Here is a 12,146-nt window from a genome sequence, read left to right as displayed (position 1 = left end):
ACACACACACACACACACACACACACACACACACACACACACACACACACACACACACACACACACACACCTTTCTCCATATATCTCCTTGCCTTTCTCCTCACTTCCCTCAACCGCCACGTGAAAGTATTGTCCCAATTCCTCCATTTGTCCTTCTGCCTGCCTGTCTGTATGTCTGTCTCTCGGCTCTTATCTCTTGGCTGTTTATCAGCGCCTCTCCAAATGGTCACCTTCACACTCAGAGAGAGCTTCAAAATGAACATTGACATTTGTGTTTTGGATAGGATGTTTCAAGGTTTCTAAGCAAAGCTTTGGCTACTTCCAGGTTTTTAAACTAAGTTACATGGCGGAAACAAACACCTTCTGTGTCAGACTTCCCAAACACCACAGTGTACAAGCCACCCTTTATTCAATCAACATACCAAATCCCTGTATGCTAAAGTGCAGTCTCACACACACACACGCGAGAGAGAGAGAGAGAGAGAGAGAACGAGAGAGAGAGAACGAGAGAGAGGAGCTGTGATAGTAATTGCTTTTCTTTGGCAGGCAGCAAGAGACACACACAGCCACATTAAAATTCCTCTGCTCCCCTTTCCTTCTCTCCTCCAGCACCATCTTTCCTCTCTTTGGCTGATTCTCTGCCTCAGTGATCCCTCAGGTTACAGCAGCACAAGCAGAAGGGAGAAAATTAATTTGGCCACAGTGATTTCTCTCGTGCCCCTGGGAGGAAGTGTTTGTGCATAGCTAGCTTAACTTAGCTAACTTTAGCTTGGATAGAGAACTGCATAGCAGCATTTCTTGAATCCACCTGATTCAAGGATTCTGGTTGCACAAAATGCCATCCGCTGCAAAAAACAAAAAATGTGTCCTTTCTCACACGTTTGTGTAATAACTACTTGCAATAAGAGATAAGCGCTCCAAAACAGTCAATAACAAGGAGCACTAAATTGTGACAAACTGACAACTTCTGAGTTTCATACAAACCAAAACACTGCTCTCACATGCCATGCTGACCACAAGACTTAAAATTAAGTAGCTCTTGTCAAGCTATTCACAGAAGTTTTGCAACCTTGGAAGACTTTATCTCTCATGTTGACAAAGAAACTAGGGCAGAGAACCCAGAATTAGATAAATGCAACGCTCTGATCGCTAGTTCTCAGTGAAGTAAATATTGTAATCAAATCAAGTAAACCACCCAACAAGGGTTTGACAAGGTTAATGTTACAGCAGTTTAATCTACTGCAGACTGAATGAAATTTAAAATGTGACCTTAGTTTACAAGTTTTTGAGTGGTGTGGCATCTACATGAAGACCCCTTCATGTCAGATCAATTGGCAGTGGTCGTTTTAACTTTAACAACACATCAGCTTTTTTGTCTTACGTGATATCAAACCGATATCGTTGGGTTTTGAACCGTTAGTCAGACATAACAAGAAATGTCAGGAGGTCGCCCAGGGCTTAGGGAAATTGTGATGAGCAATGGGCAAGTTTGTGAAAGGACTGGAAGGTAAACATAAAGCAGACAATAAAGCCCCAACAAACACGACAACTACCAAAACACAGGCAAGAACATACGTAATGGTCAACACAATTAAATCTAAAGATCTGACTGACAATCTCCTAGTCAAATTACTTTGTGTCTCATTGACTATCCCTGTGGAGAAACAGAACGGAATGTTGCACACCTCGCTCAAGAAGAAGAAGAAGAAGAAGAAGAAAAAGAAACAGTTCTCAATGAAAGCAAAGGTGCTTTATTGGCATGGGAAACAGACACTTACATTGCCAATGAATGTATATACCGAGTGTGTGTGTGTGTGTGTGTGTATCTACGCACACACACACACACACACACACACACACACGTATACTCTACAGTATAAAAACAGAAAATGGCTGAGTGCTGGGTGCTATTAAAAAATGTGCCATGCCATAAGGTATGTAACTGTATCTTATAATAGCTTTCAACCTTGCTGTTTTTTTTAAGTCTACTTTCTATTTTACTGCAAGCCATAGTTAAATATTCAGGTTTTATCAAATCTCAGGGTTCCCATCACATCCCTGACATTTTGGTGTTACTTTACAGTCAGGACTGTTGTGGGTGAAACCAACATAAGAGTAAATAAAGAAAAAAAAAATGTGCTAGGTTAGTTCCTGTTAAGTAACTGTAAGTCAATTCCCAGATCCTCCAGATATCCTAAAAGAATTCGTCAAATTGCTTGTCTTACTGTTTAGACCACTCCTCTCCAAATTCTTTAAATTCCAAGAATAGTGGGAAGCCTGAATTACAGACCCTGCTCAACAATCTCTCTCCTTTCCGTTTCTCTGACCGCTGTTGATTGTACCGGCCTTGCTTGACCCCCACGCAGTAACATGACACAACCTGACATCACAGCAGACACGTGGATCCTTTTCACCTTTACTGGCGCACAGGCAGAGCAATGCACGTACGCCAAACACTCTTGGGCAGAGACATTGAGGAACTCCGTCACAGAAACGCACACAAATATTCTTGCTCACAAAGTCGTGTCAAAAGGCTGTCAAGAGATGTCAACTGGTTTCCCTGAATGCTATTTTAACACAGCAGATGTAAAAGACGTAGACAGCAGCGCTCCAAGCAGCAGCAGAGGAGATTTATATGTATGTGCGATGACTTAACACACTTTCCCATCACCGTCTCTCAGCTATGCCTTTCCACTCATTGTATTTCTAATCAGGCATGGCAGAGGACACCTCAGGTCTCCTATGGACTCACTGCAGCCACAGGCCTTACTTCGGTGTGTGTTGCGTGTGTGTGAGTGTGTCAATTTAGTTTTCGCTGGGTGCTCCAGTTTCTTTGAAGTCTCTTTTAAACAACGTGGCTCCATATGACATTTAACAGACACACAAATCTCTCTCTCTCTCTCTCTCTCTCTCTCTCTCTCCCCCTCCCTCTGCTGCCCAACCCCCACTCCCCTGTTTGTCTCTTAGGGATCGACGTCCCCTTTCAAGAATGGTTGCCAACACTACTTCCCTACAAGAACACGGTTGCCATCACTACCAATAACACAATTTCCCCCTTCTCATCCTTCTCCGTGTCTCTACCATCTCCCTCCATCTCCTCTTCTCAAGAGACTTAATCCCTTTCTGGAGATTGCACAACCAAAGTTTCTCACAACCACTTGGATAAACTTTTGAGCACGAGGATCCAGCACTCAGTTTAACATGTATAACTGGGAGCAGGGAGCCTCCCTTCTGGAGATTATATTTTTATAAATATAAAAGGAAATAAAGAGGGAGGAGAGATAGTACTTATATGAGGGAGTGCCAATAAGAGAGGAGGATTTATGGGTTACTAATTTACACAAGGTTTGTGTTGTTAATTTATTTAGTTAACTACAAACTGTCCATGTGCTCTCTGTACAGCCTGGTTTATTCTTTATGAAACCAGATGCCCTTAAATTAAATTACTTTTTCCATCGTAAATGTGACGCCCAGCAATGTGTGGTCACATTATGTGGTTTCATTTTGGATATTTTGAATAGTCAGCATATGTATATTGCTTTATAAGGGCCTCAGTTCTTGCATTTGGTGTTAATTTATTTTGTAAGCTGTACGCCAATGTTCACCACAAGGAGGCCGCACCTTCAAGTGAGACGGCATATTGTGGCTTTAGCCTCTCGTCTTTAGTCAGGCAGAAGCGAGAGAAGGAAACCCAATACCTGTTGCCGGTCTCATCAGTTTCCTGTTCCTTTCAGATTAGTCGCTGGTAAAAACACACGTATTTGTTCAGAATAATGTCAGTACGTGGTGTAAATGCTTTTCCGTGTTTTATACTGGATGAAGATTGTAATTAGAAGTTATCTAGAGGAACACAGAGTAACGTGGTCAGAATGTTACAGCTAAAGCCAAGCAAGCTAGCTGCACTAACAGAACGTCCTATTTTGAGGCTCCTATGTTATCTAAAGTCATGTTAAATGCTGTTCAAGCGAGTGTGTTTGAAATACTGTTATGTATAGAGTTAACTTTTACTTGTGTTTTGTCTCACGCCAGCTGTACTATTTTGTTAATAGAATCAACAGCATTCTGCTAATATGTTAGCATTAAGCCTGCGCATCGGGAATCATATTTGTAATGAGTAACGTTGCATTTATTAGTTTAGTACAGTTATCAAATCTGTAAGCAGCAGACCAAAAAAGTTTCTTTTACTTTCATTTGGATGTGAAACCAAACAAAACACATTGAAACATTCTGAAAATGATGTTTATTGAGGAAACTGAATTCGAGTTATGTGGTGATTGTGGTAACTTAACGCTTTTATGGTATTCGGGTCAAATTGACCCATTTTAAAATTTTTACAAGAAATGGTACAAATATACATTTTTTTTTCTACATGAAAATCAATGGCCTTACCTTATTTTCTGTGATAAACATGTATTCCTGACTCAATTCAGAAAATTATTCTGCACATGACCACCACTTATGTTTTTCCCGAGATAAGAATGATCACATAGGGGATTTTTAACATGAAATATAACCTTATGACAAAAAACGAACCACACTTCCATTTTTAATTGTGTTCTAGTAGAGACTAAATTCCAAAAACATGTGTTATCTCAATTGTTTGAAATTGAGATAAAGACAATATTTGTTTGAAGTAAAATTTCATTTCAGAATTGTCACAAAACCCTGAATAAGTCACAGGTCAATCTGACCCAAGGGATAAGAGAGGGGCCCGAAAGTGAGGTCAACACAAGGGGTTAATGATGTTATTTTGAGAAGGAAGGTGAAATTGAAAATATATTAAAAGGACATGTTTATGTTTAAAATAAAGTCTGGCAGAAGCGAGCAAAGGAAACACAATACCTGTTGCCAGTCTCATTTTCCCGTTCCTTTCAGAACAACATTTTAATCTGACCACAGGCCTCACGCCTGGGGCCTGTCACATAAACAAGTGTGTAAAAATGCATGTTGCTGTTTTAAGTGTTGTCAATGAGAAAATAGAAAAACAGAAATGGTGCTATTCAAGTGTGGGATCTGTCCTTGGGTCATATGGGCTTAAAAAGCCAACAACTGGAGCTGAACACTGCAGATGCTAATATTAGGGAAGGGAAACCCCTTGCTCTCGATGGAGTAGGCGGGGTGCACAGCCCCTCTTTGCAAGAGAAAATCCAAGCGTAGCAAAATGTGTCATTAAAATCACGCTATAACATTTACTCCACTTATTGGTCACATGTGTCTGGGACAGGAGCAAGAAAGTAATTACTGGAAGAAAGTCCTGTGTTCTGGACTAGTGAATATTTCTTGCATCTCCATGCTCAGACCAGTTAATTTCATTTTTAAAAAATCAACAAAGAAAATTGTCACTGAGAATTCGCTCTGCTGTGCTGGTGTCTGTCTTTACTGTTGGTGCTGGCTGGTTTGACCACGGAAAAGCAAGTGATGACGAACATGAGCGCAGTCTGCTTCTGTGAGAGACTCAATGCAAGCTGCTACAGTTTGTATGTTCTGCCGCATCGCGGACTGCAAAGTGGATCTGACTACAGGAGCCGTTTAGCTCAGACTTGTACACATACAGTAGTTGGTGTGGTTCAAGGCCAGATCACATTCTCACCACAAACGCTCATGGAGCACATTCTCTGGGATGAATTTAACCTCAATTTGACAGTGTTTCTTCCATGTTTTTTGGGCGATAAGAGGGACAGTCTGCAGAGTTCAATCCGCTCATGGAGTGTCTTCTCTGGGATGAATTGAACCGTGATTTGATGGTGTCCCTCTTAATCTCTACAGGTACAGTAAAACTGCGAATAGCTCATTAACTCAGTTATGGTTCCTTTGATCGCTCGCTTGATTACTTAGATAACTGTGGCAATTCTAGAGCTAATACATGCCAACGAGCGTGACCTCCAGAGATGCGTGTGTTTATCGGGTTAACATGCTCCAGCACCCTCATGCTCCCTCCACAGCCCCAGTTAGAGGCTCTGTCCAGAGTTCAGTTAAAAGCGGACCGAGACCACCTCATAAAGCAGGTCCCGGTACTCTTGTTTGGTACACTTTTACCCCCAATTTCCACCTGTTGCAGAATGGCTGTGGATCCGCTTCGCTGCGTGTCGGCTCAGTGCTCCGCTGTCCGTCAATACCCACCAGCCGTTCAGCAGTCAGTGAAATTACACCAATTTACTTTAACGGAAACCTAATGAATCTGCCGCTGTTCCCGAGCGGATTTGCAACTGTTCCACAAAGTGTGTACCACTTGAGTTTAATTGCTGCGTTCTCACCTGCCCAAATGAACCCACAATGAGGTAAAAACAAACTCTAGTGCAATTAAACCCAACTAAATTAGTGAAAGCCCCTTAACTGAAATTAAATCTAACCCCTTCTTTTCAAATATTTTCATGGGGCAAAGCTGGATTTATGTACATTTTAATTTTTTATTTGACTAAATATGGACATTGCATTTTAGGGATTTAGGGGACTAATGATTCAAATCATCAGTCTAGAAGCCCGAGTCAACTCCAAGTCAGCTGTTTTAAGCAATGCCTTTGTGGACGGAGCAAAGCAAGATAACAGCATGGCAGACTAAACTTTTACAAACCCAGTCTTGACTCAAAATGACCTACTGTAACTACAAAACAAACAGAATAGAGAAGAAATGGAAACCGAGAAGGATGACAGTGACAAAAACCGAGTGCAGCATAATGCAAAGATTAATGTGGGGGGGTTTGCTCTGCAGGTGCACTAAGAGGTTGTGAACAATATATTTATTTATAATTGGAAGTGAGGTTGTACAGATGGATTTTAAACTTGATCGTTTTCTCAAAGTACTATTTCAAAAGTCAAGAATGAATTTGGTTTTAATCGACTATATTTAAAAAAAAAAATTTCAAAATGTAAGGCATTCTCATTAAACATACTATGAGTTTTTTAAATATTAAAAAGTGTATATTCGTTGAAATATCATTTTTTATTTTGTATTAGTAATGGCCTCAAAAACAAGTATTGTTGGACTAATAGTGTGAACTAGAGAGAGAGACAGAAACAAAGTCAGAAAAGAAAGTTTAAAAACTCACTGTAAACAAGACAAGGAGTGAAGCAGACAGAACTGCCCACGGCAGCGTAAAAGTTCAAACTGAAATAGATTACCAATGCAAAGCTTGGCACAGGCGCAAAGTGGAATTAAACACTTCAATCTCCAATCACTCGTGTATTTTCGGGCAAAAATCAATATACATTATTGTCACAGGGTGTGCCGCTGACAGTTGGAGAATGCAGCTGCTTGGCTATACAGTATCAGACAACCACAGACACAACACGTGTATAAAAATAAACAAATTCCAACAAACGTAAGAACTCACAGAACCACAGCATTATGCCTCCTGGTCTGTGTGATGCCAGTGTGCTGTAATTGTTCTTCTAACAACTCATATCCTATTGAATGGAGGCTTTGATAACACTGATTGACAAAGTTGAAGAAAAAAAGCGTAATACATTTATTTAAACAATTAACACACACTGTCACATAATGTGTGTTAACTAACGCACACTGATCAAATCCCAATACTTACAGTCTGAGCTGTCTGACCTGGCATGTTTGTGTGTCTGGCCTCTGTTGTGTGTCAGCTTCTCTCAGCGCTGCTCTTCTACCGCTACTCATGCCAAGCAGGCAGGATTTATGAGGCTCTGGCATCACAGCAGGATTTCCCTGCCTACTAACCACAATAGTCTACCTGGATTTTCTGAACATAAAAATGTGAAATTTGTAAAAGACATTACCAAAAAATAATAGGTTTTCACTGTAGTGAGTCCCCGGGACCCACAGGTGGTTATTTGAGTGGGTCCAGGGAAACTGAGTGGGACGCCATTGATCTGTGATCAATGGTCTATGGTTATAATTATGGATATATTCATGGATGTTGAAAATGTATCTGAAAATTAATCCCCAAAATCCCAAATTTGAAAACTTTACAAAACATTATACAAATGTCACATATTGAGTTGAGAACTCCAAGACCATTTACCTAGTATATCAAATGTGATAAGTGATAAGAAAATGACTTAAGTAACATTTTGTGAAATTATAAAACATGAAACTTGATTAAGATTGTAGTAAAAAGCTGTCTGTAATTCAAGACTGTAGCCCTTAATGATTACTTGTATTTCATAGTGTAGAGCCTCCTCTCCTTGACCTCTTTCCAGTCTTGTGGCAGCAAGGGCATGAAGTCTCTAACCTAGCAAGATATATGTGGAGACAGTGAGAAAATGGTGACCAGAGGTTAGATTTAGAGATTCACGGATTTGTTCTTAATATTTAGCTTACTGCATGTACCTGGCAACATCCCTGTGTTACGCTGCACATTTCTTCTTCTTGAATTGTTGAGTATTACATGTACTGGGTATAATGGAAATCCAGGGTTTTTACGAGAGCACAATTTAAATTTGCTCAGCGAGTTACTCTGGCATCAAGTAAGGCTAATCATTAACTAGGCCCTTATAGCCAAGCTGCACTCATCATATCAGTGTATCTGATATAGGCGGGCCAGAGACAAGCTAAACGGAAGGCGACAGTCGCTGCAACTTCAAAGTCATTGGTAAACTTTACAACATGGCTACGGACAGTTGTTGGAAATGGCATTACAACGAATGAGTTAGACTTGGGTTTTTATCTAAAAGAGGAACAACAAAAATATGTATTAATTTAACTTAATTTTTTTAAAGTAAGTTCTCTAGTACAACTAGCAGGAGACAAGTTATATTGAGATAAGTTTGGAGATACTACGTTATTTAATGATTAAATTAATAAATATGTTTGTATCTCTTTTCGGTTTTGTAATTTGTGGACGTCCCTATGTACTCGTCTTACTGCCTGTAGCGCTAGCAGCCGAGAGCAGAAGCCAGCGGGCAAGTGTTATTTAAATCAACTCCTGGTGTACTTACGAACTTCACAATCCATGGTTCTATGAGTGCATAACGTATTTGTACTACAGTAGAAGTTTGGAATCATTTCAGGCGTTATTAGTGGTGTTATTTACGAGATACAACCGTGGTTTGATTAGCGCCTGCACTAAGCTAACCAGCTGATAACGCTAACTCTCCCAATGTTCGACCCAGGTGGGAAAAAGCTTCTGAGGGGTTGCTCGGCCCGAGGTCGTGGTGCACAGAACCCTAGGGTTAAATTACCCTAAACCATCACTTTCAAGTGGGGCTAAAGTTACAAATTTGCCAAATTAAGGAAAGATTGGTGACTAAATCATTAAATAGTGCACTCAAATGAAAATTGAAATACAAATCGAATTGGCACCCATGTATCGTGAAAGAATCCAATCAGGACAAAAGCATATGGTCCCGGGCCTATTACTAAGTATTTCCTAATCCACATTTGGAGCGATATGCATCCCAGCTAACCTGGCCGCTGGGTTTGCCAATATTAGCTTCTTGTCTCATCAGGCGTATAATAAACAGCAAATTAATCAAAGGCAGTGCCCAGTGCCCATAACACTATTTTCCAATCTACTGAAGCCGTTAAAATCACAGGACTCTTGTGAGTGCGGTTTTCATGATCAATCAGCCTTTTAGGCTCTCGTCACTATTTGTCATTCTGCCTGAGGAGAAACTGCGATACTGGCGCTGCGGTTTATTTGGTTGTCATGACTTCACGAGTGATGACATCCTGTCATTGTTCCAGTTGCTCACCCTCAAAGGGGAGAAAGAGCAGATTAACTGTTTGCTTGAGTTCAATGGAGCAGACTGAACAACATTGCCGTTTTACTGACCCGGGCCATCGGGCAACCTTTAATGTTGAACCCTACTCTTGAACATGTCGTCTCCTTGTTCAGGCATTAGAAACCGTAACAGAAACAGTATTTAAGCCTTGATTAGTTTAAAAACCCGATCACAGAGATACAAGTAACATGATGCTTTATATATATATATCTATATATATAGATATATATAGATATATATATATATATATATATATATATATATATATATATATATATATAGATATATATAGATATATATATATATATATATATATATATATATATATATATATATATAGATATATATATATATAGATATATAATATTCATATGCTCATACCTGTCCAAGTGACTAAAGAGGTCTCTAGTCAGATGTGCAGGGTGCTCCACCAACAGAAGGGGCGGAGCGTCAGAGATCCCACTTCCTCCTTAGCTTGTCACTCGATCATGTTCCTTGAACAAGAGAGAAACAAACACAGAATAAAAACCTTGTTTCGCTACAGATGTGAAACAGCAACGTGCATTTTATGTTAGGGTGACCAGAAATCCCCAAAAAATTCTATACCCAAAAGAAATCCAAGCAGTTGTCCCGAATCCCGAATCCTGACCTAATTGCCTCGAAATTTAGAGCAAAGTCTCAAGAGCATATTCATAAATAGTTATAGTCTTTGCTATTTTTCATTCATTCATTGTTGAAATGGAGAATCAAGGTGGTATCCCGGTATCCCGATGGACACGTTGCTTGAAAGCAAAAACGTCTGTGCAGGTACCGGGAGGACTGGGTAGGGAAGTAACCCTGGATTACGGCATTTTACGTAATGCAAACAAAGCGTTTTGCATTGCATGTAGGAAGGAGTTTGGTATTTCACACGGGGGGAATTTTGCATGCAGCCTGACGTAGCAACAAACCACATAACTTACAACACAACTGTACAGACCAACAGTTTGGTCTCATCCTTCTTTAAGTTGGATGGCCATGGGACACCTGCAGCTCCACACGAGAGCCAGTCAGCATAGTAGCTGCTATGTGATGAATTAACCTGGGCTTTATGAACATCTGTGTCGTGTCTTATAATGCGCGTGGACTTTGTGTCGGCCACAGTGATACTGATAAATCACGTCGTGCTGTTGTGGACAAATTGATGGAGAGATGTGATTCTGTGTGTCCAGAAAACGTTCCTGGCAAAACAAGACCTTGAAGGACTAAACTCTATACACAGGGACTTTCATGGGGCGGGTGAATCAACTACTGACTTGTGTGCAAAAGTTGTCCGTGGGCAAATTCCAGGAGGGGTAGCCACTATGTGGAATAAAAAATATGACCAGTTGGTTAATGTTATAAGACTGGGAGTTGACTGGGCTATTGGGCTTGAGCTGTGTTGTAATGATAGGAAGATAATCATTTTGAATGTATATACGCCATATGAGTGCATACAAAATGAGGATGAGTACCTTAGTAGGTTGGGATTTATTATGTCTTTTATACAGGACCATTCTTCTACCTGCATCTATGTCATTGGTGACATGAATGTGGATGTAACTGATGCCAACTCCTTATTTGGTAATCATTTAATGCAGTCTTGCACGGACAGTGGACTGGTTTTATCTAGCAAGGTACTATTGCCAATTGAGAGTTATACTTATATCAGCGAGGCTTGGCACACTACTTCCTGGCTAGACCACTGTCTTTGTACAGTGGATGCCCATGACTCCATCGATATGATGAAGATTGATTATGATCTGGCTACTACAGAGCATGTACCCTTCCTTATGGTGTTGAATACAGACAACTTACCGGTGTTGCTGCCTGTGGATAATGGCATTAATGTAGAAAAAATAAGTTGGTCAAAATTGTCAGAGAAAGATTTTAATGAATATATCAACTTATCTGATGCCTTGCTGGGTGATATCAAGGCCCCAAAAGATGCCTTATTGTGTCGGGATATGAACTGTAAGAATGTGCAACACTGTGAGGATTTATGTACCCTGTATGAAGCTATTGTGGGGTCTCTCAGTATCTCAAGCAGGCCTCTTTATAAATATAGGACAAAAGTGTGCAATGCTAAACCAGGTTGGAAGGATCATGTAGAGGAGCTCCATTCAGAGGCTCGAAATGCTTTTAAAAAATGGGCTGAGTCAGATAAATGCAGGCATGGCCCCCTGTTTGAAAACAAGAAATGCACTAATGCTAGATTTAAATATGCACTTCGCTATATTAAAAGAAATGAAAATACTATGAGGTTGGATTCACTGGCGTGGAAGCTGCAAAAAAATAATGTTAAGGACTTCTGGAAAGAAATAAAAACTGTTAATAATTGTCAAACATCTCTTCCTTCTAATATAGATGGTGTGAGTGGTTCTAATGAAATTTCACAGTTGTGGCGAAATCAATATTATGAACTGTTAAAC

General features: G+C 40.1%; 1 protein-coding gene and 1 long non-coding RNA gene across 2 annotated transcripts in view; both read right to left on the bottom strand.

The window, feature by feature from the left end:
• The window catches only part of galnt1 (UDP-N-acetyl-alpha-D-galactosamine:polypeptide N-acetylgalactosaminyltransferase 1), a 15,631-nt gene extending 15,484 nt beyond the window's left edge, over positions 1 to 147 (bottom strand). Inside the window, exon 1 of the mRNA XM_034873528.1 lies at positions 71 to 147. Within this exon, the coding sequence (XP_034729419.1) occupies positions 71 to 147 (77 nt within the window). The remainder of the gene's footprint in view (positions 1 to 70) is intronic.
• Positions 148 to 7,478: 7,331 nt separating this feature from the next.
• LOC117945795 overlaps positions 7,479 to 12,146 on the bottom strand; it is a 22,205-nt gene continuing 17,537 nt past the window's right edge. The window contains exons 2-3 of the long non-coding RNA XR_004656898.1: positions 10,078 to 10,190; positions 7,479 to 7,712 (exon numbers count right to left, since the gene is read on the bottom strand). This is a non-coding gene — a long non-coding RNA (uncharacterized LOC117945795). The remainder of the gene's footprint in view (positions 7,713 to 10,077; positions 10,191 to 12,146) is intronic.

This window comes from Etheostoma cragini, chromosome 6, assembly GCF_013103735.1.
Source record: "Etheostoma cragini isolate CJK2018 chromosome 6, CSU_Ecrag_1.0, whole genome shotgun sequence".
In the NCBI taxonomy this organism is placed as follows: domain Eukaryota; kingdom Metazoa; phylum Chordata; class Actinopteri; order Perciformes; family Percidae; genus Etheostoma; species Etheostoma cragini.
This window is presented reverse-complemented; position numbering and strand designations above follow the sequence as displayed.